The following is a 24,317-nucleotide window of genomic DNA, read 5'->3' as shown; positions in this document are numbered from 1 at the left end:
ATTGGCCGTGGAAGTGATGATCTCATTGTTTGCGAATTGGCAGCGCGCCAACCCAGCCGAATCGACGACGTCATTGCTCCAATGCGTGTTTAACGGGACGTCTGGTTTAAGAGATCAGAGATTGGGCCCTGGTAAAATCGCGTATGGTAGTTATTAGGCACGGTATGCTCGTGGTTACTGCATCGTAATTCAACCACTTCCAGGTCCAACAGGCCCTGCCGGATGTGTCATGTAGTACATGGAATTCCCGCAACGTAGACATAGAATCCATTCCCCATACCGACGATGACGACACCAGCCAAACACGTGCAATTTTCCGATGAGTTGATAATGCCTTATACGTTATCCAACAAAATTTGTAAACTATGAATTCAAACCAAAAGGGGAGAGGAATATCGTCAATCAAACTCCATCCAGATCACAAGTAACCCTTTGTTTCCGTGATACTACCAATTGAACGCCCAAGGCCTCGGTATCAAACCGTCCGTTTTTCTTTGCCGTGTCAACATCCGCCTCGACAACCCACCTGAGGCAGAGGAAAGCACACACACACACACATCACCCCTGATCCCGTGCCAACAGTGCACCCATAGGAGGCGACTCCCCCGACTCCTCCCCCTGACTCTCCATGCCGCCACCACCCGCACCACTCCCACCAACAATCCCCATAAGTTGGTTCGACGATGGCCCCGTCCGCCCTGCGCCGCCAATAACCACAGGCCCGCTGCCATTATTGGCAGAAAGGAGCAGCGCCAGCCTCGCGCGCGCTTCGTTCCTCTCCCGCCTGAGCCGCGTCTCCGTCTGCTTGGCCTTGACGCGCTCCGCGGTCAGGAAGTCGGCCTGCGACCGCGCCTCGTCGCGCTCCGCGCGCAGCCGCTTCTGGTCCTGCCGCGAGGCGTACAGCTCGTTGCGCGCCGTCGAGAGCTGCAGCCGGGCCTCGTCGCGCTCGAGCGCCGTTTGCCGCAGCTCGGACTGCAGCCTGTGCAAGGAGGCGAGCATGCTTTGGATCTCGTCGGCATTTTGAGGGGCGGCGGTATCCCAGGTTAGGCCTACGGTGTTGTGCGTATTGTTGTTAGGTTGGTTTCTGGGGAAGTCGGTTGGCGCCGACCGGTTGAGGTGTGTTTGGAGGGCATTGTGTGCGAGGGTTGGCCCTACTAGGGGGTCGGTTGGGGAGAGGTATTGTGACTGATGATGCGCTCCCTTGAGTGAGTGGTGGATGGTGGCTGGGAAATGCGCTTCCGTGGCGGATGTGACATGGAAGTCCTCGGGAGACGATCCGGTTGCGAACTGATCCTGACTAAGGAAGCCTGTAAAATCGGTTCCGTCGTAGGCGAACGGGTCGTCGTAGAGACTGGCCATCGGGGGCTGGGCTGCTGCAGGTTGCTGCTACCGCCGTTGTGGTTTTTGTGGAGCGGCTGAATTTAGGCTGTGATGCCGAACCCGCGCAGACTGGCTCCTTCGCTGGGGTAGAACGACCCAAGCAATGTTCTCTTGCTCCACTCTCCCGACGCGGCGTATACTGAATGCCGTAGGTGAGGTGTATAAGTCGATTGATTTGGGTCGAGAATTGTTGCAAAGGCCAAAACCTCTGCGCGCTGCGGTGAGCTGAGGGGCCTCTGCTGGGACTGCGTGGAATAGGGGCGGTGCCACTTCGGCTTTCACAGCACCTTCCAATAGCGCAGCACTGATCCGTGACATACGTCTCAGAGCTTGGTTTTGGTGTTCCCGTGCTCGCGAGACAAGGTGCCGGCCACGCCACAGAGAGTCAAGAAGTCGTTAAGGAATCGGTCCAGCTCGCCAACCTGTGCACTTCGCGAGAAAACAGGCCACGCTTGCCATCGGGAGGGGCTTCTCCTCGGTGAGAACGCAAATTTGTTCATGTGACTCGGAGAAGGTCTCCGCAGAACTAGACTCGTTCGTGTCTGTTGCCAAGACTACCCCAGACTTTCAGGTTTCAGCGCTGCAACCTCTCGGCAGCGGGGTGTAACCGATAAATGGACTGTGCCGGTAAGAAAATGCATAGTGTAAGGAACCCACATTTTTGAAGGTAGATGGTCTGGAATGTGAGTATGGAAAGGAGCCATTCAGCAGATTACCTAATGAAAGAGGCGACACGTCAATCTAATGCTTGTAGAAAACTCGGGAAACAGAGGGTTTCGTGATCGTCCCAGGCAAATCCGAGCGACATGGTTTATCTAACCGATCTCTTGGCGTCGGGAAGGTGTGGGGAACCGGTTGACGCCAAATAAGGAAAATTTAGTTTGAGATCTTTAATGGGACTGACTTTCAACACCTACCTGAAGTATCAAAGGCGTCAGCAGGAGAATCGAAGCTGCTGGTCGATCTGGAGATGAGGTGGAAGCGGAGTGTCCAGACTTGGTACTCGGGGAGTCGTAGTTCAGAGTGCAAACCGTAGTCGTAAAGGTGTTGTAGTCGGGTTTGCACTTCGAGGGGGAGGTGTGCTAGGAACCTAGGACTATACTTACTCCTATGCATGAAGCCGCCTGGCCTCCCGCTTGCCCATCGACCAAGTCTACGTCTTGAAGGGGTAGAAAGTAAGGCCAAGACGATCAGACTCGTTTGAAGGACATTATTTCAACCCAAATCATTATCCAGGGAGCAATAAATGACGCTGGCCTTAGCCTTCAAACTCGTGAAATGGCCTGTTCATGTAGATGACGAAGTACCCACCTCGTAGATTTTCTATAATTACGTGGGAGGCAAGGATGGAATGAAGCAAGTGACAGCGGCTTACAATGGGCCAACCACGCCGCGGAAGTGAAAGAGTGGGACAGGTCATTCCAACTAGCCTGAACCACCCGTCGGTAAGTGTTTTGATGCTCGTGGTTAAACCGTTAAGGCCAGTGCATTTGGTGGCATGCATCCGTTATTTCATATACAGATATGCTTTATGGTGTTAATCGGCACCATGTGCTCCTACTGGCAATGTGGCTTCACTAAAGAAACTAAAGAATCCAAGTTTTGATCTTAGTGACTCTGGTGTAGCGTGTGAACCGCCCCCACTCTGTCTGGCGGGCGTTGAAACTGCCACAGTGATGTCTCGAGACTGCTTTGATGGATCGAGTCCCATTGTTCGCTAGCTACTTTGTGACTGCCTTGTATTCCTGACTATTCCATCTGAATTGCCTTTCGTGTGGAACCCAACAGGCCAAGCATCGTTAGCAACCCCGACACGGTTCCTTGAGAATTGTTATATGCCGACGTCTTACACCGTCCTGTGCTTTCAATGCCCGCATGAACACTTGAAGTGGAAGGCTCGCACAGATTGCTAACGAGGTCAAGATCTCAGCTGTTTAGAATCCGAGGGATCGTCATCCGTTGCTATCATCGTCTTCTGCTTTCCCCGCCAGAGCGTCTCCGTGTGCGGAATATATCCTCTGAAACAAGGGGCATCAGGCCGGAAAGACTGGACTTGGGTAGGCTTTGGTCCTTTCCTGGCGCGCCAATCCGACCAAGCTTATCCTCTGTGGCACAGCAACTCTCGAAGTCGGTATGTTCAGAAACGCATGGGTGGGACTCCACTACGATGCGGGCTCCTGGAGTTTGACGTTCTGACACGCCTTTTGGCTGCTTGTCGTTGTACAGTACCAGCCGTTGGAGTGGATGAATCGGCCGGTATCCGCCCGCGGCTTCACTTCTCCACCCGGACCTCAATCGTCCTGAGAATGCCCTTGAACCTGGGAGTGTCTCTAGGAGGCAAGACGGCGCCGATGTCGCTGCTCGAGGTCTCTCGACTGCCTTGACCTTGATTTGTCGCGTGCTCGGCGTGGACAGTGGTTGCAAGGAAAGTCAAATGGTCTCCGCCGTGTGCCGCTGTCCAGTGCTCTTCGACCTTGGCCAGCTCGACGAAGTCGCCCGACCGAGTATTCTGTCTTAGGTACCCGCGAGCCGACTCGCCAGTGACGGGGAGTCGATTGAGAGCCATGCCAGCTCGATAGTAGTTCGCACCTCGGTAAGGGTCAAGGGTGCTGGACAGCCTGAGTGCGCGTCCGAGAAGTGGTCGAAGGGTGGGGGCGCAGGCGGCGATGATCCCAATGTCGAGCTGGAGTCTGGCGAAACAGTTAGAACGTTAGTAGAAGTTGTTGCCCGACGGGCCACTCACGATCCCAAGAATGGCGCCCATGGGAAGCTGAGTCTTTCGTCAGTCTCGATCGTTACATCTGGAGAATTACGGTGAGGTCGCACAATGTCCCATCTGTTTCCTTCACATATGCGATGATGAATATCCCTTTGGCGATTCCAAGGGCAACGGCGCTACCGCGATCTTAGTGGCTTGTCGGACACAGCAGCAGCGTGCAAGTCTTACAAGTAACCGCCACTAAGAATGGCGATCAGGTATATGCGCACGCGCCGCTGGAGCTGGAGGTTCCAGATCAGGGGTATCGGCAACGTCGCGAAGGAGATATCCGTCAGTATGTTGCATGCTGGAAGGGAAGATTAGCACTGGCATTTACGTTGGGTTGAAAACACGGACCAACGTTAAAGAGCCCGAAATTCCTGTACGTGGCTCTGCTGTAGCACTTCGTCCTGCGAACGGACGGATCCCATTGGCCTGCAATGGGCTTGCAGTAAGTCAGGAACGTAATGAAGGCGAAGACGGTGTAGAAGCAAGTAAACCCTGTTTTCGTGTCCTGTCAGGAGAGGGATTGGGTCTTATATGCACGATACTGCCAGTTTCCCGTACCGATAAGTGCCCATAGTATCCTGTGGTACCAGCTTCCCTTGCTTAGCCGAAGCAGTGACAAGGCGATGGAAATCTTGAGCAGGCCAAAGGCGAACGCCGCTTCGAAGACTGACTGGTAGAACTGCGCCTCCATGAGTTTGGAGAACTCGGACCGTGGTATTGTGTCTATGTGGCGACCATATCCGTTCTTGCACTCGACGATCCACGCGGCTAGTCCCGCCACTGCGCACAGCTAATCGGATTAGAGCGAACGCTGCATGAGGTAGGTCTTCCTTCATCGGGGTTGAGAAAAGGGGCGACTCACCACGGCCATCACCATAAACGCATCATCCTTGCCGAAGGAGCGCACGAGGATCGCACGGGTGTAGACCCGGACACACGCCGTGACAAACGCCAGGCTCCAAAATACGCAGATAACAGCGAGGAAGGCGGTGGCATTGCTTTCGGCGGCCCGTTCAGCATCGATTAGCGTGGCCCCAGTTATCGACGACATAGCAGGGCTGGGTTTGGTCGTAGGAAGGGTATCGTGCGATGGAAGGGGACGAGCAAGGAAAAGGGAAAGATACGGATACCGGAGTCTTTACTCGACAATAAAAGGCGGGACGCTGCATATGACAAACAGAGCCGCCTAACCAACTGCCAGACTGGAAGATATTTGTTCACCCGCCCGCAGATGCAAGTTTCCCAGACGTTGAACCTAAACTCCGGCTCCACTACGAATATGCTTTAAATTGAATCTGGGGTAATGGCGGCTAGGACGCCGGGTGTTCAAGTGCCGGGAGGCCAGGGCGTCAGAGTCAAGGAGGGCCACATTGATCGCCGGCACGGCATCTTTTAATGACTGAGCCAATCTCGGAATTTGGCAGTGCTTCAAAACCAACTGTCGTATGGGAGTGTGTACAACAAATCCCGTTATTGGATTGCACATAGCATTTGATAGATTTGCCTAAAATCCCTCACCCCCTTTCCCAGACCTACCACGAACCCCGCTCCAGGCTGGTATATCCCGCTCGACTTAAGCAGGCAGCGCGTTCTCCCTGCGCTTCGTATGGCTGGCTGGTATGCACCTAGTTACACAATTCAAGCATCCTATAAGTGGATGAGACCTCATCCGCGCTAAAGAATCACGATCACATTAAAGTCTATAATCTCCAAACTAATGCCTAGCATCAGTAGTGTGAAGCAACGCTCAAGCTTTATAGGCCAGCCATCATGCTTCAGCTTGGAGGAAGTGGAACTTAAAGAGGTGGGAATCGATGAAGAGAACAGAAATATAAGAGAGAAGAAAAGCACAGTCTTCGACGCCGTTCTAACCCTCTACATCTGGAAGGTACCGTTTCAAGATCGGATCCGCTCGCATTCTACACACAACCCAGTGCCTCAAAGTCCCCCGTACTCTCCACTACAATCCTCATCTCCACACTCACCTCGCCGCCCACCTCAACCGTGCCCATCACACCCGCCCTTCTTCCCACGATCCGCCTCTCCTCGTCCCGTACGATGAACTGCTCCTTCAGCCCCGCTCTAAACTTGTCAATCTGCGGACAAGGGTTACGCAGCCCCTGAACGACCACAACCGGGTGCGGCTGCGACATCACATCCCGTGCATCACTGCCTGTTGGGACACGAGGACTAGAAGAGGAAGGCAAGAAGTGCAGCCTCGTCCCCCTGCCCAGCGCCAGCAGATCAACCCCGACAGTCGTCACGTTCTCACCGATCTCCCCCGGCTCGACGCCGCACTCGTCGAGGATCTCCTTGGGGATGAGGTGCACTTGGCGCAGGTTGGGCGGCGGCGGCTGGATGTGCAACCGGCTGCGGTGCTGTACAGTCACGCCGGCGTGGCAGTCGCCTTGCACGCCCAATCCGGCGAGGAGGGTGAGGCGGGACACGGGCTGTTTGGTGAAGTCATGAGTTGGTGAGAGGGCTAGGGCGTGCACTGACATCGTGGCGATGGTTTGCTTCGGGATGTGACGCGTTATTCATTAGACACCAGGCCTTGTGAATGAAGTAAGTAAAGGTCGGGGCAAGTTGACTGACGAGGTCTTATACGAGTGGGCTGTGAGTCATACCTACCAATACCTTACTCACGCATCTCATTGTAAGCAGGTGATGTGAGCTTCCCCATCGAGGTGTGCTGTTGTGGGGGGCTTATTAAGAAACGATGTTACCAATAATACTACGTGTGCATTTAGCTTTCTAAATCGGCTGGTAATGCTAGGACAGGCCGTGAAGTGGCTCGTACCTGGTGGAGACTGCAGTAACCTCTAAATCGGGGTTGCGGTAATTCTGACCTGTTATATGAGTACCTGCATACTTAGTCCCTTGATCCTGGTGTTGTGCATGTCTTTTATCGTACAATTGTGCCAGCGAGCAGTCACTTAGAGCTTGGAGAAGCCAGTGTGTTTGGTACAGGTATGCAGTAAATTGACGACGGGTCCGGAGTAGGAGAGACGGAGTTCAATTGCAAATTGCCTAGCAGCCCGAGGGCAGCTCGGGCAGGTAAGGTACTAGTAAGGTGCATACATACCAGGTACCTACCGTACTCGGTCACTGGGGCTCGCCTGAATAAAGCCAGCCGAGAGGGTCGGAAACACATTTGCAGCACCGCTCGGTTCTGACGCTTCGTCCTGACAAGCGAGCACCTCTCGATCCCAACAAACAATCATCATCTTGTCGTAGGTTGGCTGTTGACCACGTTAATGGCCGACCCTCTCAGTGTGGCCGCCTCGGTCGTCGGCCTTCTCGCGGCGGCGGGCAAAGTCGGCTCGGTGCTCCGCCAATTCGTCGGCGCTGTCGCCGATGCACCGCAATCCGCGCAGGCCGCCCTCGCCGCTGTCGAAGAGATGCAACTCGGCCTCGCAATGATCCAGGAGCTCATTGACACTGTCTCGAGCCTGCCTAGCAGACGAAGGGTGCTATTGCGCCTCGACCACATCGTCATCGTCCTCACAAACTGCGTCCTCACCATGTCGGAGCTCGAGTCGCTCGTCTGCATCAAGGCGGGCATTACGGATCGCTTCAGTTGGGTTGCGGCGGAAAAGAGGGTCAAGGATCTCCTCTCACAGCTAGAATCCCAAAAGACCTCGCTGTCTTTGATGGTGACGGTGCTTTTCTGGTATGCTTGCGCTGCTGCTATGTTACCGTGATACTGTCCCTGTTTGTCCTGTATACTGTATAACTTACAGCCATGGATCAGCCGGTCGGAGGTTGAAGCTATGCGGAGTAGAGAGAGACTGATCATAGTCATTGAGCGGATCTTGGAGAGAGATCCCGAGTTCGCGGCGCATATCCGGGGACTGGAGAATAGTTCGACGGTGGAGGACCGTTCGGTACGGTTCGACGACAACGATTCAATTGCTACCTCGACTATAAGGCCAGTTAAACCGTTCCCTGCCTCCGACCTTCGCATGCTACCTCGTCCGTCAGTGCTGGGGGAGCTGGAAATTCCGTCGGAATCGAAGGTTTCTGTAGAAACCCGTTTCGAATTCGAGGCAGCTCTCTGGAAGTCACGACCGTACTTGGGCATGGAGTCTAACGAGTTGGATGGTTCAGTGACAGATTTGACCCTCAGATCGCATGCTTGGAGCTCACTGTCATTGAACGACATTTCTGTTATTTCCGTCTTCCGTCTTCCGATCACTTTGGACGATATCAACCCTATCGCGCCCGACCTGACATTTGCGACCCTCCTCCGTGGCTCGGGCCTTAATAGGTAAGTACTAATACTACCGCCAGCACTCCGGAGCTCCAAAGGTATCAAGTGCGCTAAATCAACGGTTAGAGGCTCGAACGACTCGATGCGAGGACGATCGGTACAAAGCATGTTGTCTCAACCAAGAGGGAGAGATGCTCCGAAGGCACTAAACATGCCGGGGGTCTTGCACCCGTTCGCCGCCGCTCAGGTGGCGCCTAGCCGTCTGCGTGTACGACGGGCCGACGACGACATTAGGTAGGGATGCCTCCTCATCCATCACTCGACATCATGGATAGTAATAGTATGCGATTGGGAAAGAGGTGCTGATCCTATAGCTGCAGGGTTGTTGTAGTCGGAGATGCCTCCACGGAGAAAACAGCAACAATCATCTCGTACACCACACAGACATTTCCCAGTGTATATATCCCATCCGTGACCGATGACGCCACGGTAAACGTCATGTAAGGGATACCCTCCTCCTCCTCAAGCTGACATCCTTTGCTGACGATATTATTTCAAGGATGGACGGCGTGTCCCGTTCCCTAAGGCTCTCTGACACGACAGGCAAGGAGATGTATCCCCACCTTAGAATGCTTGTTTACCCGCAGGCGGACGTCTTCCTTGTCTTCGCACGCGTTGGGATCAAATCCAGTTACCGAAATATCGAGAATGTCTGGATTCCGGAGATTACGTACCTTCGTCCTGGGGTCCCATTCGTCATTGTGGGAATCGGGAACCAGGACGGCCTTGAACTTGTCCGTGACTCTATGTCACCAAACGAGCACTTGCATTCTAACCCGGACAAGCCCCTGTTTTACGCCCGGTTGGGCGCGGATTTGGCAAGGAGGCTTGGTGCAGTGAAGTATGTGGAGTGCAGCATCAACGCGCCGTTTCGTCTCAAGGCTGTTCTTGACGAGGTACGTTCTCTGCTCTCATACCATGTACCAACTCCGGGGAGCCAGCCCTCATCTTACTACTAGGTACTTATTGATTTTGCGTGGTCAGGCCATCGTCGCAGCGCTGACGGCACCGGACCCGAAACGGAAAGACCGCAGGCGCTCCTTACGACCGGCTTTCTTAAGTCTCAGAGAGACGACGAAGGACGAAGAATGAATTGTTAACCATACAGGAACCGCAATGGAACCCTTCAAGCTTTCACATTACACCCCTGTAGCACCTTTCAGACCGGGCTACCTGCTATCACTGCGCCACCGCTGCTACGGCATTGCTCGGACGGTCGACCACGACTTTGTTTGAGAATGGAGGTCTGGTGCTGCCCTAGCAATACCGACAGGCAGTTTCAGGGCAATAGCCATGGTTGCAGGCATAGCTGCACAGGCCCAAGTAGCCGTCACTCTCGCCGGGCAGCGGGCATCCCTCGCGGCCGTTGGTTGCTGGCGGGTCCTCTGGGGTTCCGTACGAAGTGCACTTGCAAGGTCCCGGCGGGCAGTAGCCGTAACTGCAAGTGAAGCTGCACAGGCCGATGTAGTTCTCGGTCTCGCCTTCTCGGACGGTGCCTCCGTTGCAAGTTGCTATTTTTGCGAAGGACGATGGTCAGTAAAATGGTTCATCCTCAGAACATACCGCCGGGGAGTCTAGGGAGCGGGGGGGGGGGGGGGGGGGCAAACTTACCGCCGGCACTGCTCGTCGAACTCGGTGGCGAGGGATCCGCAGGAGAGTTGGTCGACGCGCTCGTGACAGTGGCGTTGGATGTCGACGTTGAGGAACTGATGGCGCTTGTGCCGCTAATCGTCACTGGCGTGCTGGTCGACGTCGGTGAAGAGGATTGGTCTACTATGGGAGTGGTGGACGCTGCAACGTCAGTCTGATTTGTTGCTAAGAAAATCAGTGATGTTAGCGTTTTCCCAACTCAGGTCCCTCGACTAGGATGAGGGGCTGAGGCTTACCGCTAGCGCCGGCAGTAGTCTGGTTGGCCTTCCTCAGCCCTACACCCAACCCGGCACCTAATGCGATCGCGAGAATAGCGAGGGCTGTCGCTGCGAAGACGACCCAAAAAATCGCCTTCGGAAGACCGCATATCCTGGCTTTGGGCGGCGGTGTCTGGTCAGTCGATGGCAGCTCTGTGGGATAGGGCTGATAGGCGGTGTGGTGGTGGCCGCCGTGGACGGCTTCTAGGTCCGAGTCCGGCAGAGCTTCAAGGCCTGGGTAGGCCTTCTGCTTTGGATTGTGAACCTCAAGGCCTGGGTAGGGGCCCTTGTGCATGTCTGGAACCTGAAGTTCCAGGCCTGCATAAGGAGGCTTCTCCATGTTTGCGGATCTCCTTCTTGTCGCAACTAGAGAGACAAGGATGAGGACGAGGACGAGGACGAGGACGAGGGACGGCCTCGAGCGCGAGCACCATGAGGAGAAAAGGAAACGAGATGGGGCAGCAGCAGGGGCGGCACAGCCATGCAGGGAATCGCCAGCCGCCACACACACGGCGCTTAGGTTGCAGCAACCGATCGTTCCCCTCTTTGCTCGTTCGGGTGTAACTTGGCGAGTTGCAATTGGGGGCCAACTTTCGGGGCCAGAGTCAACCCCAAGACTTCTGTCCCAAGGTTATGGCGGCCAAGCTACTCGCATAAAGAAAAAGAATGGAGCTGATAGAATGGAGCGTCCCGAGTTTTGCCAAGCGCTTTATTTTTTTGCGTTGAACCACTTCCTGCGGCTGCTGAGCTGAGGGTTTTTTAGAGTTTCGCGCTGACGTGAGATCTCGAGCCGAAGCGAAATGCTACCTTAAATTGGATCCTTGCAGCTCCCCCTGCAAGCGAGCGTAACGCAGCGTAGTATTCTACGTCTTCGCGAGATTCTAAACCTGGTAGGTATGTACGACGCCGCTCGCAAGTGCCGCACTCTCATGGAGGCTGTCGACGCTCATGTTGCATGCAAGTCCCGACAGTAGGGTTACTGGCATAGCAAACTGCTTGTATCGGTTTGAACCTCGTTTGCATAGGCAGCCACAGTCTATTGCAAATTCATCGAAAACCCTCCGGTTGAACCCTGTTCGAACGGCTGTGAGCGTCCCTCGATTACATATCGGCATGGGGTGACGAGTGGTCCATCAGTAAGCAAATGCTTCCTGCCAGGCGGAACTCGCGCCATGTCGTTGTGCGGATTTCTCAACTCGGCAGTGGCTTACTATGTCCTATGCACGCTGATGCCTTTGAAAATCTAGGTTCCAACGTTCGCCTTGCAGCAGCAACCTAAGTTGATTGTTGAACGTAGGGGGTTATATAGGTTGTATTGCTTTCTTAAGGAGTCTGAGGCTCTAGGGACCTTGGTTCCTTATATATATAGAGAGCATGGTTCCTATCCTTCTTAGCCTTGTTCCTGCTGTACCGGTACCTCCGGTACCTGCCTAGCTTATAGTCTCTATCCCGAATTTGAGCGCCCCTATAGGGGTATAATACCAACCCGTGCTATAATTACGCGTGAGATTACTGTATACAATAGTAACCACAAGGTTCTGTTCCATATCACTTGTAAGCTTTGAGAGTCTTCCATTCTTCAACAACACCTTCCACTCAATAGAGTAATGGATGTATGTGGGCGGAAATTCGTCATATGGTAGGTTGGAGTCACCGTTTTAAAGTAGCTTAATGGGAACTGGCCTCTTTGTTATGCGACACGACCCGCCAGCGTCGACGATCTCTGATGAATCACTGGGTCAGGTGCTCATGGCAGGTACTGCACTTACTACTAGTATAATAAGAGTCTACCTAGGTCAAACGATGCAACAAGAGGACGATGTATAACTCTGTCCTGCCTCCCCGAGAATCACTGCAGCCATCGTTGAATGCTGCGTCCATCTCAACATACAGGATAATTACGACCTGTTAGGTGCCGTGTCTAATTTACATGATGTCGCTCGTCGCCACTCCCAATTCAGAAGAACTGACTTCTCACCCTCGTCGTAGTCCTCCTTATCCAGTGAATAATGCGCTCCGAACAGGTGCCCTCTGCCGTCCTTGCTGCGGAAGACGCTTTCGGCGTTATAACCGGAAGTGATAGCACCTTGGGTTCCCCTCCCGTGCCTCATGACCCCAAGTCTGGCAACAAAGTCCGTCGCATGCGCAAAGTGCTCCGTACAGAGGACGAAATTGCTGAGTGGAACGACGCTTCGCCTTGCGTCCGAGTCGTCCACGACGCACCAGTCGACACTGGGGTTCCCAAATGTGAACACGTTCAGGCTTTTTCGCATGATTTCCATCGTCTCCGTCCTTTCCCTTAACTCGGAGACCCCTTCAGGGCGGTTTACCAGAGCCTGCAGCACCAGCCGCAGAAGGAGACACCCCTGGGAGTGCGCGATGACAACCACTTTGTGGTTGTCGTCCCTGACCGAGAGCGCACGCTTGAGTTCCTGGTCGAGAGCGTTTTGCGCCTTCATGCTGCTATCAGTGCGCTGGATGAGGGAGTGTGACGCTTCGGCGGCGGCGGGGGAGCGTTCTCCGGTGCACTCGATAAAGTCCCAGAGAATGCCGTCGCTCCGGTTGTACACGCCCGTGACGTCTGTCTTGAATCGCTTCTTGATCTTGTCGCACGATCGGCGGAACCAGACATGCTCATTGGCAATGCCGTTGACGAACAGCCACGTCTCTTTGTAGTTCTGTGGCGAGCCGGGCTCCTGCCACTTGGCGGTGTAGCACCGGTCTGGAGGCTGTCCGTTAGGTCTAAAGTCGCTGCTGAGTTCGACATTCATTTCGATATCGCTTAGGTTGAGAGACGACTTGTTGCGACGGGCCCTCCCCAGCCGGAGAATCGTCATGAGCGTCAGCGAAACGCGCTGCAACTGGTAGACGACGGCCTCTCGGTTCTCCTTTACCGAGAGATCCAACTCGTTGTATTGATTAACCGCTCCGGTGACCCCTGGAGTCTGAGGCCCCGGGATGACAGTTCCAGGACGGACAAGGTCATACAGAAACTGCTTCAGATCGCCGAGGTTATTCAGAATGAAATCCTTGGTCTCTTGGTTAATGCCATTGGTAAAGATGAAGTTCCAGATCAGGGCCGCTCCGCTGAGGCTCCCTGTAAACGCCGCGATGGAACGTTGAACCACTTTGAATACCGTATCGACGATCGCCTCATTGTCAGCAGCGGCAAATACGGCCGACGCTCCTTTTAGGCTCAAATTCGCGGCGAATGTCTTGAGTCCCGCTGCCGCATTTCGAACAAGGGAGGCCACCGCCGTGGGGCCATTCACAAGAACCTGGGTGACGAAAGTGATTGGGTTGAACATCTTGTTTGGTATCTGGAGGCTCGATGAGCATGGGTAGACAGTTAGGCTGTTTTGCCAGATAGCTTGTTATATTCGCGCGAGCTGGTGAGGACAGATACTATACGTGGTAGCTTTGAGACTTATAAGGTCATGAGGGTTGACACCAAATATTACAAGAACAGATAGCGTAAGGATTACATCGCGCTGACGACATGCCTTTGCCCGCTTTTTTGTATCGCGGAGAGAACAATGATGTCAGAGCCACGCCAAAGTCGACGGCATTGAGGGAGGTCTAAGTCGACCACCCCCCCATTCCGCCCACTTTGTTAAGTCTTGGCGTCTAAACCACCCATCTTCTTCAACACCACCTGTTACAGTCTGTTCAACCCACCACAATACAGGAAGCATCTGATTCGGGGCTTTCTGACCTGCTGTCTTCAATGCCAGACTCTTCAATACGGCCAGCCTCAATTTGAGCCCGGTGGACCTGTTCAATGGAAGCGAACTGCTTGTTCGGATCCGGGACCACCCTCTTTCTTCTCGACGGCCGGGCTGCCTCTAACTGAACCTTCAGAGCCTCGTTTTCCTGTTGCAATTGAGCCAATTGGAAGTCCTTCTCGTCAAATGCCTTCTCAACCTTCCTGAATAAAAGCCGTCGTGTAGAAAGATCTTGCCGCCGGATAGCCAGGTTGGTTAGGTGACCGCGAAGGTCTACTTTCTTGCGTGGTGTCAGGAATTCGACCTCCTGAGCCATAGTTGTGGTCTGGCTAGGTAGCCTAGATGCCGGGGTCTGTGGTAGTAGTAGTGGATTGTCTTTTCCAAGCGCCTGGTTCGAATTTTCCAATAAAAGAGGGCTTATCAGTGGTTTCGCCATACTAAGAGGCCACAACCCGGATGCCTTCCACCCAGCTTTGATATTATGAGCTGTAATTGCCTCCCTGCGAGCCTTGACAAGGCACCGCAATATCAACTGCTTGCCTAATGCCGTAGTTTCTGACCAGCTGGTTAACTGGTTGAGGAGCTTGCGGTAGGTGTGCTTCAGGGGGGAGAACACTGATAAATCCAACGGCTGGAGGACGTGGGAGGTATGGGCTGGTAAAAAGAGTAGTTGGATATTGTTGCTGAAGCACTCCCATATAAACTCAGTGCTTGTATGGCTATCGTGGCCGTCCAGTATCAACAGACGCTTCTAGGTAGGATCTTACGGCTGGGTCCGGGGGATGAAGACCCGTTATAGCCATTCCAACGCAACCACCCTATTTACCCAGCCTTTTTCAGTTACAGTAAATAGCCAGTCCTTTAGTTCGTCCTTGGCAATAAGAAACCACTGCTGTTGAATACTCTTGCCCTTGAAAATAACAGCTGGTGGGAGTAATACCCCTATAGCAGAGACGCACTCTAAGAAGGAGGTCCATACACGCGAACAGGGGACTTTCCGTTGTCCTATGCGTGTGTGGGCACTTCTAACTACCAAGCCGTTGATACCCTAACCTTCTATAAGGCCGAATTCGTCAAAGTTCCAGCGGTTAGCCGGTAAGATATCCTTGATGGCTAGGATCTTTAAGAGTAGGAACCAGCTGCGGATAACCGAGTCAGTAGCGCCATTGATATAGGCTAAGTCGATCTTACGACCTCGCTGAGTACGGAGGACCGGGTTCCTTCGGATAAACCGGTTGATCCAGCTCTTCCCAATAGTCTTTTCGGGTGCTCCTTGGGCCTATAGAACCCGGCTGGCGAACTCCCTGATCTGCGCATGGGTTGGTGGGACACCTAGAGCGACCTGGGCTAAGACCCATCGCGTAAGATGATCTTCTTGTACTCGGCTAAGTGTCTGTTGCAGTTCGGCCGCAGTTGAATGGGTCTGAGTACCACGAAGGCGGTCGCGAATAGTAGAGCGTGGGATGCCGAACTCACTACAGATGCTTCACAATGACTGGCGCCCAAGACGGTATTGCTCAACTGCATCTTGTATATCTTGCTCTGAGTAAGCCATCTTGAACTGGCAATCAGTTTGATCCAAAAAAAAAGGCCGTTTGGCCAGAGATTGAGTGAGTTGTGGTAAGTTGAAGTGGTTGGGTTGAGAAAGCGGTGTGGACTTACAAAATGGGCGGAATGGGGGGTGGTCGACTTAATCAGAGATTTAAGCATTCCGTCGAGCGACTCTGAGACATGAATGCTCCCTCCAATTTGATGTTTATTATGCGCAAATCTTCGAAAACCCTCCGGTTTAACCCTGTTCGAACGGCTATGAGCGTCTCTCGATCTCATATCAGCATGGGGTGACGAGTGGTCCATCAGTAAGCAAATGCTTCCTGCCAGGCGGAACTCGCGCCATGTTGTTGAGCGGATTTCTCAATTCGGCAAGGGCTTACTATGTCCGGTAGTACCGGTGGTAGGTATGCACGCTGATACCATTGAAAATCTAGGTTCCAACATTCGCCTTGCAGCAGCAAGCTAAGTTGATTTAGGATTACTAGTATCAAGTTGCCAACCTTTGACTTGTTCTTCAAGCCAACTTTATCTCAATGCCAGTACTACTGACCCTTAGACACGCATGACTAGTAACATATGTCGCCCATCACAAAGAGCGTGTGCCCGTTTGATTGCAGACTCGAGAAGCTAACAAAGCAGGGCCCGAGGCCACTTCGCCCGATTGTTCGGAATGTTGCCACAACCGAGAACCTCTAGTCCGCGTATCTGGAGCCGAGCACACGACAAAGCAATGTACAACTCTTACAAGACAAAAGCCCATCGGGGTTTCAAGCGGCCGCGAGCAGAATCAAGCGCATACCATAAAAGTTGGCCTAGAGGCTTTGCACCGACACAGGGACACCAGGTAGCCATATCATACGACCGTATCTCAACCCATGGCCCTTGGGTTGACAGGTTCGAATCAACCTGGAAGGAAACGAGTTGAAGCAGACTAATAACACGGCGTTTATTCAGTGAAAAGCCGGGTCGGCGACGGATTCAATGTCTTTCAGCCAACTTGTACATGACAAGTCCTTTCTTTGACTTCTTTGACTGAGCTTGAAAGACATTGTCTGTCGGGCTTAGACACTGCATCACGGACTGGACAAGCACTTTGTTCTCTTATTCAAGGCACCTGTTCGGGAACACGCCTCGAGGTCAAGATGTCGTGTGCACTCGATTCAAGGTCGGATCTCCCTGTTACCGGTCCAGGACCTGATGCCTCACTCGAACCGGATGAAGCGAACTCTCGCCAAATGAAACGCAGCACCCCACCTCGTCTTCAACCTCAACGGAAAGCAGTGCCCTAACATCATGCAGCGCCGCGCAGGTCCCTACCGCCCCATGCGCAACCTCGCCAACCCGAGCCGCGCCCCGTTCACAAATGACATCTCCCCCCTCCTCTCACGCTCACGCTGTCTCATACAGCACAGCCTCGGCTTCCGCAGCCAGGACGCCTTCGTCCGATGGCTCACGTCGGACGAAGTGCGCCAACCGTGGCTCGAATTCAAGCGCGACTTCCTCTCGCGGTACGACGTCTCCCGCTTCCGCTCCGAGGCGTACACGCAGGCGCATATCAACGCCAGCTTCACCGCGCGGGACAACCGCTACCGGAATCGGCCCGTGCGCCAGCGGCTCTGGAGTTACTTTGACGGATACAGAATCACATGCCTCCTCGGCAAGCCGCGCACTGTGGCGTGGCTGGCAGAGGGGGCCAAGTGGCACGACAAGCGGGAGTGGGACGTCAACTGCCACTTTGCCTGGTTTGCCGCGCAGGTGTATGCCAGGGGATGGAGGAGTACATTTCTTGGATCGCGAGGGGTCAACAAGCATCTTCCGCTGGTCTCTAGACTCTGACCGTCTCCCTCTCTAGCTCGAAGGGATCAAGGGATAGCGTACTCTAATTGCCATCCATATAGATTTAGACAATAGAGGGCTACTAGGGAGCCTTGGCGGGGTTCACTCTGCCCCGTTTCTTGCTGTCCCAATTTCTTGTGCGCGAGTAAGATACTGACCTGTCCGGTGTGTAAACATGATGGTGTGGAGCTTGAGGCTCTTCTTGCTGTCTGATTGCATTTCAAAGTTTCAAACTGCCTAAGGCCATGCAATCTCCCAAGACTGAAGACTCTCCCTTCTGGGGTTGCACAATGTCCAGGCATCGTGCACGAAACTTGGACTGCGCGGATTCGAAAGAGGGTTTTGCTGCTGTCCTCGGCTTAATACAATTACTAGCGAGTCACCCGGCCTATGATTGCGCCGCCCTTGTTCGCCTTCATGCAAGACAATGGACTAGTAGCAGTTTCTGCCAAACTGCTGAAATTCGCCAAAGACAAAGGAATCGATAATTTCCAGTATTTGGCCCTTTGAATTCAAAGTCTTTCAACAGTGTCCGTACCCGGGCCGGATCCGGATTCGGATGAACCACCCTCGGATATTGACGCGTCTTTGTCTTGCGCGGTGAGCACGACCGATGGAGGTCCTTTTAACCCTCTCTTTAAAAACACGCAGGATACCTCAGCGTGTCCATACTGACTTAATTGAACCCTGTAAACACTCCACGCAACAACAAGCAATGGATCGTCAAGCCTTCTACGATGACGCTGACGAGGGCACCAAGGACTGGCTGGCCAGCCAGCTCTTCTACCGAGAGCTCGAGACCCTCCGCCGCAACAAGCCCCTACTCGACACTGGACTCTTCGGGGTGAACGGGTTGGAATTGTATGACAGCAGTCAGGACCACGGCAGGCTCCGAGCCGGCGTAATCCAAACGTTGCCACTATTTTCACGACGACAGCGGAAACACATCCTAGCAAAGTCGGCTAGGATTAACCCGCACGACGACCTTACACTCGGTAATGATAACGACGACAACAACAGGAACGGGCTCCAAGAGTCACAGCTCCCGTGTCCGTCCACCCCAATGCGCCTAGACATCCCCGCCATCAGCAAGGACATGGGATACACAAGGCCGTTTAAGGAACAGTTTCCGCTCGAGGCCAGAGCAGCCAAGGCGGACTTCCTCACGACCGGATACGAATATAGCGACCAGGAGAGCATATTCCAGGGGGCGGACTGGTTGCCGTACCTACAACATCCATCTCGGGTCAAATCTCAGCTCCTTTTCAAGGGCTTCCCCATGGCGGAGAACGTCGTCTTCGTCAAACACCCAAATTACTGGACCGACATCGAGAAGCACGGTAAACTTGTATCGAGCGGGCAGTGTTACTGGCTCGCGCTTGCTTTGCTGCTGTATGGCAATGCAGACTTCTGGATCCGTGTCAAGGCCGAGCATTTGAACTTCCTCGAGAAGGTATTGGCAAACCCACAACATCCCAGGAACGGCTACTACTCGAGGATGAACCAGGCCCAGATCCCTACGCAGGCGACAGGGAAGACAGGGACCTGGAAAGGCACGGCAAACCTGTGGGAACTTCTGCAGATACCAGGCTGTTGGATGCCGGATGACATATGCAACCTCACGGCCGATGTCTATGGTATGTTCCTGGTACTCTACAAGTACGGCTCGGGAAGGCCAGAATGGCAGAACAAGGTGTACGATATGAAGACATACGGCGCGTATAACAATCGGCATGTCTTTCTATGTTTTGCAGTAGGTTCCCTGACTTTAGACTAATTTATTATGCTGACACCTATACAGGATGAAAACCACTACCAACCAATGGTTCCCAACGAGTACTACGCCCACGAGTTCAAGCTGCCTCGGATCACCCTACAATCCACCCAAAAGTACCGTCTTGTAACCGGCCCGCACCGCCGTGCTCGAGATGGGCCGGGACACCACTGGCGGGCGCGGGGGCTAATCCCGTCGCCACTCTCCCTGCCTTGCTTTGAGCCAGAACATCTGACACGAGTGGTCGGGTACGGGCCATACAAGTACAATGGACCGCCATCCCAGCCGGCCTTTTCAGCAAAATCCCAAAGTGCCAGGGAGCGACGTGCTAGCGTAAGCCAGGCAGATATCCAGGCTACACAGGCACAGAGAGACAAACAGGCTGCTCTCGAAGGTCTCAGGATCGTCAAACAGTACATTAAAAGCATCGATACAGACCACCACCACCACCAGCACAACAAGAGCAAGCGACCGGCCGATGAAGCTACAGAAGGCGAAGCCCAAGCCAAACGCAGTCGAATATCACCGCCGCCTCACATCCGGCCGTCGGGGGTGGATGACGGTGCCCCGGGGCCTTCCCGCTCGTTCACACCGCACAACAACCGCCGTGCCCGGTCCCAATCTGTTACAGTTATTGGCGAGTCCGGGCGCCACCGCTCCGCTAGCCAGCAGCAACAGCAACAGCAACAGCAACAGCAACAACAACAACAACAACAAGCGGACGACGGACACGGACACGAAAACGACGGGACCTTCTTCAAGACCCTGACCAGATACATGACGAAGAGCGAGAAAGTGGACCGGCTACGAAAATGGTGTTTTGATCTGGAGCTCGCTCCGGGCGACGAGATGAGCAATTGGAGGAAGGAGGACTGTGTCACAGCATTGCTCGCCGCCAGGGCACTGGTGCGTGTGAAACGCCGTGAGCAAGGGCGCGGGGAGGAGGTGGTTAGCAAGGAGGAGGAGGAGGAGGAGGACCTGTGGCCTGATGTGGTGCGTCTTCCGTCGAAGGAGAAGAAGAAGAGGAGGAGGAAGGGAAAAGAGAAGGCTGTGGAGGAAAGTGAGGAAGGGGAGGGGGCGGAGGATAAGACGCGGGAGGAAGAGCTTATAGTGATTGACTCGGATTGAAAGCAAGGAGAATCCAATGACAGCTAGTGGGATTGAGGAGGAAGGATAGTAGCAGTGTACTACAATACTCGCATGCCACCATGTTTACTAGGTGAACTGGAAGGTCAGGTACCTTGGGACTACTAAGGTAAGGTAGGTATTAGAATGGGTAATGATCCCGATGCAAATGAAAAGACGACTCACTCCGGAAGGCGTGGTAAGGTGGGCTACACCGTGACGTGTACGGGGCCGAATCTTTCGGTGAGGCACTGCTCCCCACGCGCGGGAAGACACGATGGGTCGCATCCATGATCATCCACTACATGGTCTTGAACTGCGGGGGGGTCACGGCTGACGGAACATTCAGGGCCCGCAAACACGAGCGACACGAGGCGCTTGCAGAATAATAAACGAGCAATCCCGACGTCTAGGCCCGAGCCCGCATCTGGCCTGGCAACACAGACAACAAACTCGGAGTCAACAAAAGAACAATAGTGCCGCCCTTGAATCTTACCGGCAAAGCAAAGAGTACCATGGTCCATGGTATGGTTACTACGGTGACCATTAGATCCTCACCTGCCTGCCTACGGCATTCGATTTCTACTGGTACAGAATACATACATACAGTGGTAAGGTACAGAGAGCTGAGTACTACTAGTATATAAGCTACCTACGAGGTAGTTAAGCCAGCTGCGATATTCATTTTGCGCTGCCTTCATTTTCAACGCCCAGTTGGCATCATCAGTTTCACATTGCTCTTCAGCAATACAGACCTCAAGTCAACCATGACGATGATGTCGAAATCGGGTACATTCTTCGACCTGAAATGGAAGCTCCGGGGTCATATTGTCATGCTCTTCCTGGTCCTGTTGCTCCTCGTCCTAACGGGAGTTTACATGAACCTGGCCCCGTTCGTCACCCGGCCCGACATCATGGGCATCGTCTACGTGAGTGCCTGCCGCTGAACTCGTCCCTCGCTCGAGGTCCGGGTTGGCCATAGTCATTAACAAGACCCTGGGCCCCCGCCGCCTAGTCGATCAAATCCATCATCATCGTCGCCTATCAACTTCTCACCGAACACACGCGACGATTCGCCAGGTGGAAGAGCGTAAAGGCAAACCTCATCCTAAACTGCATCGAGCCAATCTTCTGGCTCACCCTCATTGCTCTCAAGTTCATGGGCATCTCGAAGTTCTGCAGTGGGAGTAGCTGCGCGGTCGCTTGGATCAGCGCGCTGCTTGTCATGGTCATCTTGTGAGTTCTCGGCGGGTGTAATGCCTTCTTTTACCTGCGTGCCATCTGACGAGTGCTGCAGTGCCTTGTCTCTCCATCTTTGCATGCTTGCCGTCAGAGAGTACCGCGAGTTCAAGAAATCCGGCGATAGCCAGGCCTGGTGAATCGTGATCACCGGCGATGGCTACCGGTTGTATGCGATTTGACTCAGTTGAGTACCTGGGAAAAGCGACTGATCCTGGACGGGCTGTTCTCGCGGGTCTGGACTTCCTGGTCTACCTTCCAGTTATTACGGGAGCTGGGAAATGCCGACGGCGAGCACCGAATCTGGGGAGACACGAGGGAAAGAGCGAAAGGGGGCAGGTGCCAAGCGCAGAAGTGCTGTATTTACACGCTTGAACTTGAAGGTGTAACTTACAGAAGAGAGTTGGCTCGTGTTTTTACGCCAAGATCCCAATTCTGTACGGGGTACGGATACCTATCATTTATTACGGAACTTCCCGGCACATCTCGTCATCCTTATCCGTATCTCGTTTTCGCATCGCATACGAGGTTCTTGGTTTCTACCTTACTGGTATCAGTACCACCGGGCATTACCAATCAATCCGCTATTATGGCAACAAGACCGCCCGCGGACAGCTCCTCGGACCAGGTTCTCGTAGATGCCAATAGATCCAGTACTATCCACACCACTACTGCTTCGACGGGGACGGAGGCTCGGAACGCCGAGACAACAACCCGACGAGTTCGGTCCGGTATTGTGAACCGCCGTTCTCACGCGAAATCGCGGACGGGATGCCGGACATGCAAGAGGCGCAGGATCAAGGTACCTGATAAGAAAACAACACATTTGATTCTTAGTTCTACTTGTTTCAGCTCGTGTTGTCCTATCCTTCCGTCATTTTCTTTGTCCTGTCGTCGAAGCCGCCGCGAGGATGGGCGCTCCCGTACAAGTTCTTGTCTAATACATGCGCAGTGCGATGAAAGCAGGCCGTCTTGCCGCAACTGCGAAAAGCACGCAGTGGCATGCGACTTTGCCTCGTCCGATTCCGCGTCCGCCTCTCCGGCTGTCCCATCGCCGCAGGGCCCGTTGCCGGCGTCGCAACTTCAGGGATCCTGCTCCATAGCCCCGTCATGCGACATCAACTTGCTGGATCTCGAGCTGATGCACAACTTCACCACGTATACCTGCACGACCATAATCGGCGACCAGGGCGTCCGGCAGCTGTTACGCACGGCAGCCGTCCACATGGCCGTCGACTGCGAGTACCTCATGCGGTCCATCCTCGCCGTCTCGGCTCTTCACCTGTCTCGCTACCGCCCGCAGAGAAAGGATCTCTACCTCCAGCGCGCCATGCACCATCATCAAGCCGCCAGCTCGGCCGCCATCGAGCTACTGACCGACTTGAGGCCCGAAGAGTGCGAGAGGCTGCACCTGTTTTCGATGCTGACAGTGTACTATGGTGCGCCGTGACTCGGTTCCCTGCTCCACGTCGACACCGTTCCGGATTGCTGACCTGGACATATATATGGCTTCAATGGGGTTTAGCTCTAGGATGTCCTGTCAGCGAGGCTGATCTAGCACCAGGGGCCCCATTGATCCCCCACTGGCTGCGTCTGCTTCATGGAATGGAGCCGATTCTGCACATGCTAAACCCGAAGGAGTACCGCGGTGTCCTGACGCCCTTGTTCGACTTTGGCCGGAGCCGCATGCAGCCGTTCCTGAAGACCACACCGGCCCGGTACCCAGGCCTGCTTGTGGACGTCCAATCACTCATCCACCGGACCTGCACCAACCCTGATCTCATCCCGATTTACGACGACATGATTGAGCAGCTCCGTCGCATACTCGGTCTGGTCGTGACGCCGCCTCGCTGTGCTATTTCCCTTTCCCACAGCGGCCACGAAGCGCCCGGCATCGCACAGTCGGAGGCACCGGAGCCGTCTACATCATCGACCTCGTGCGTAAAATTGGAGGCGTGGGACATCCTGGTATGGCAATGGACGCAGGGAAAGCGCTTCCTCCCGTTGCTCGATGTCGCCGCGCCGCCGCAGGAAGCTGTGGTCATCTTTGCGTATTGTCTGCTCGCGCTGAGGAAGTTGGAAAGCCAGTGGTACGTCGAGGGCTGGGCGGACCATCTGATGGCCAAGACGTGGGCGTTGCTGGACGACGAGCATCGCCATTGGGTCGTCTGGGCGACCGAAGAGATGGGTTGGAGTCCGCCGAGATGCTAGCAACGCAGTTCAGGGTCATTTGCTGGGTACCTACACTTCCGTAAACCAGTGTATCATAGTACTACTACTAGACGTTGGCTTGGTCGAAGGTACTGTACCTTAGTCACCGTAGAGCCTAGGTACCTAATGACGACCAAAGACACGCGGACACCTGTAGGCTCTGCAGCTTCCAAGTTCCACCTTGGTATTGTACAATACATACAGCGTCGTCATGGTGCATTAGGTTGTCGGCTCCAGTGCGAAACGCCGCCGTGTCGCAGCCTTCTCTTGACGTCGGGTGACGAGTACCTAGGTACCTAATGAGTGGGCAACTCAGACGACTCAGCCAGCGCACGAGAGATCAAGAAAAAAGAAGTGGAGCACTGTCCCCCTGTTATGGTCTGGACTGGCGAATCAGGGACGTAGAAGTACGAGAATACGAGAGTCGCGAGAATACGCGTATCTTACACGTAGAGAATTAAAGCAATACGCTACCTATAGTTATACGCGTACACACTCGCCCCCAAAGTCGCCGTCCTAGGTAGTA

At 54.1% G+C, this 24,317-nt stretch overlaps 9 protein-coding genes across 9 annotated transcripts; 4 read left to right on the top strand and 5 right to left on the bottom strand.

The window, feature by feature from the left end:
* Positions 1 to 316: 316 nt before the first annotated feature.
* On the bottom strand, positions 317 to 1,531 carry B0T15DRAFT_203263 (uncharacterized protein). The gene has a single exon (XM_062862597.1). The coding sequence runs from the start codon at positions 1,357 to 1,359 to the stop codon at positions 559 to 561; it is 801 nt and encodes a 266-aa protein (XP_062721381.1). The 5' UTR covers positions 1,360 to 1,531; the 3' UTR covers positions 317 to 558.
* A 1,845-nt stretch (positions 1,532 to 3,376) lies between these two features.
* B0T15DRAFT_555880 (uncharacterized protein) lies at positions 3,377 to 5,198 on the bottom strand (the record flags this gene model as incomplete). Its single annotated transcript, XM_062870408.1, has 7 exons — positions 3,377 to 4,070; positions 4,124 to 4,150; positions 4,207 to 4,275; positions 4,328 to 4,445; positions 4,496 to 4,639; positions 4,706 to 4,937; positions 5,010 to 5,198. The coding sequence occupies 7 exons, from the start codon at positions 5,196 to 5,198 to the stop codon at positions 3,653 to 3,655; spliced, it is 1,197 nt and encodes a 398-aa protein (XP_062721380.1). The 3' UTR covers positions 3,377 to 3,652.
* A 573-nt stretch (positions 5,199 to 5,771) lies between these two features.
* Positions 5,772 to 6,868, bottom strand: B0T15DRAFT_532871 (pyruvate kinase-like protein). Its single transcript, XM_062869330.1, has 2 exons — positions 6,775 to 6,868; positions 5,772 to 6,700 (listed from the first exon to the last, which is right to left on the bottom strand). Exon 2 carries the CDS (start codon positions 6,646 to 6,648, stop codon positions 6,067 to 6,069), a length of 582 nt encoding a protein of 193 aa, XP_062721379.1. The 5' UTR covers positions 6,649 to 6,700; positions 6,775 to 6,868; the 3' UTR covers positions 5,772 to 6,066.
* Positions 6,869 to 7,321: 453 nt separating this feature from the next.
* Positions 7,322 to 9,613, top strand: B0T15DRAFT_203174 (ras family-domain-containing protein). Its single transcript, XM_062862595.1, has 6 exons — positions 7,322 to 7,820; positions 7,902 to 8,417; positions 8,487 to 8,654; positions 8,741 to 8,860; positions 8,920 to 9,316; positions 9,405 to 9,613. The coding sequence occupies exons 1-6, from the start codon at positions 7,405 to 7,407 to the stop codon at positions 9,510 to 9,512; spliced, it is 1,725 nt and encodes a 574-aa protein (XP_062721378.1). The 5' UTR covers positions 7,322 to 7,404; the 3' UTR covers positions 9,513 to 9,613.
* Positions 9,469 to 11,109, bottom strand: B0T15DRAFT_203192 (uncharacterized protein). The gene is made up of 4 exons (XM_062862596.1): positions 10,307 to 11,109; positions 10,088 to 10,190; positions 10,032 to 10,051; positions 9,469 to 9,931 (listed from the first exon to the last, which is right to left on the bottom strand). Exons 1-4 carry the CDS (start codon positions 10,665 to 10,667, stop codon positions 9,678 to 9,680), a joined length of 738 nt encoding a protein of 245 aa, XP_062721377.1. The 5' UTR covers positions 10,668 to 11,109; the 3' UTR covers positions 9,469 to 9,677.
* A 949-nt stretch (positions 11,110 to 12,058) lies between these two features.
* Positions 12,059 to 13,635, bottom strand: B0T15DRAFT_555878 (uncharacterized protein; the record flags this gene model as incomplete). The annotated part of the gene is made up of 2 exons (XM_062870407.1): positions 12,059 to 12,086; positions 12,299 to 13,635. 2 exons carry the CDS (start codon positions 13,633 to 13,635, stop codon positions 12,059 to 12,061), a joined length of 1,365 nt encoding a protein of 454 aa, XP_062721376.1.
* Positions 13,636 to 16,899: 3,264 nt separating this feature from the next.
* Positions 16,900 to 17,489, top strand: B0T15DRAFT_511493 (uncharacterized protein; the record flags this gene model as incomplete). Its single annotated transcript, XM_062867911.1, has 2 exons — positions 16,900 to 17,363; positions 17,459 to 17,489. The coding sequence occupies 2 exons, from the start codon at positions 16,900 to 16,902 to the stop codon at positions 17,487 to 17,489; spliced, it is 495 nt and encodes a 164-aa protein (XP_062721375.1).
* A 668-nt stretch (positions 17,490 to 18,157) lies between these two features.
* B0T15DRAFT_493745 (uncharacterized protein) lies at positions 18,158 to 20,344 on the top strand (the record flags this gene model as incomplete). The annotated part of the gene is made up of 2 exons (XM_062866968.1): positions 18,158 to 19,195; positions 19,244 to 20,344. The coding sequence occupies 2 exons, from the start codon at positions 18,158 to 18,160 to the stop codon at positions 20,342 to 20,344; spliced, it is 2,139 nt and encodes a 712-aa protein (XP_062721374.1).
* Positions 20,345 to 20,744: 400 nt separating this feature from the next.
* B0T15DRAFT_567482 (uncharacterized protein) lies at positions 20,745 to 24,079 on the top strand. Its single transcript, XM_062870728.1, has 6 exons — positions 20,745 to 21,270; positions 21,357 to 21,577; positions 21,639 to 21,716; positions 22,196 to 22,382; positions 22,533 to 23,019; positions 23,106 to 24,079. Exons 1-6 carry the CDS (start codon positions 21,109 to 21,111, stop codon positions 23,789 to 23,791), a joined length of 1,821 nt encoding a protein of 606 aa, XP_062721373.1. The 5' UTR covers positions 20,745 to 21,108; the 3' UTR covers positions 23,792 to 24,079.
* Positions 24,080 to 24,317: the final 238 nt, after the last annotated feature.

Source organism: Chaetomium strumarium, assembly GCF_033439665.1.
Source record: "Chaetomium strumarium strain CBS 333.67 chromosome Unknown B0T15scaffold_4, whole genome shotgun sequence".
NCBI lineage: Eukaryota > Fungi > Ascomycota > Sordariomycetes > Sordariales > Chaetomiaceae > Chaetomium > Chaetomium strumarium.
The sequence above is the reverse complement of the archived record's forward strand: the minus strand, read 5'-3'. Positions and strand labels throughout refer to the sequence as shown.

Excerpts from the sequence above, each read along its gene's own strand:
- B0T15DRAFT_567482 (XM_062870728.1), top strand. The coding sequence starts at position 21,109 with ATGACGATGATGTCGAAATCGGGTACATTCTTCGACCTGAAATGGAAG. Across the intron at positions 21,717-22,195 it reads TCCGGCGATAGCCAGGCCTG|CTCCTCGGACCAGGTTCTCG; the intron begins GTGAATCGTGAT and ends GCCCGCGGACAG. Across the intron at positions 23,020-23,105 it reads GATGCTGACAGTGTACTATG|CTCTAGGATGTCCTGTCAGC; the intron begins GTGCGCCGTGAC and ends AATGGGGTTTAG.
- B0T15DRAFT_203263 (XM_062862597.1), bottom strand. The coding sequence starts at position 1,359 with ATGGCCAGTCTCTACGACGACCCGTTCGCCTACGACGGAACCGATTTT.
- B0T15DRAFT_203192 (XM_062862596.1), bottom strand. The coding sequence starts at position 10,667 with ATGGAGAAGCCTCCTTATGCAGGCCTGGAACTTCAGGTTCCAGACATG. Across the intron at positions 10,191-10,306 it reads GACTACTGCCGGCGCTAGCG|ACCAATCCTCTTCACCGACG; the intron begins GTAAGCCTCAGC and ends CTCCCATAGTAG. Across the intron at positions 9,932-10,031 it reads TTCGACGAGCAGTGCCGGCG|CAACTTGCAACGGAGGCACC; the intron begins GTAAGTTTGCCC and ends TCGCAAAAATAG.
- B0T15DRAFT_203174 (XM_062862595.1), top strand. The coding sequence starts at position 7,405 with ATGGCCGACCCTCTCAGTGTGGCCGCCTCGGTCGTCGGCCTTCTCGCG. Across the intron at positions 7,821-7,901 it reads ATGGTGACGGTGCTTTTCTG|CCGGTCGGAGGTTGAAGCTA; the intron begins GTATGCTTGCGC and ends GCCATGGATCAG. Across the intron at positions 8,418-8,486 it reads CGTGGCTCGGGCCTTAATAG|AGGCTCGAACGACTCGATGC; the intron begins GTAAGTACTAAT and ends ATCAACGGTTAG.
- B0T15DRAFT_532871 (XM_062869330.1), bottom strand. The coding sequence starts at position 6,648 with ATGTCAGTGCACGCCCTAGCCCTCTCACCAACTCATGACTTCACCAAA.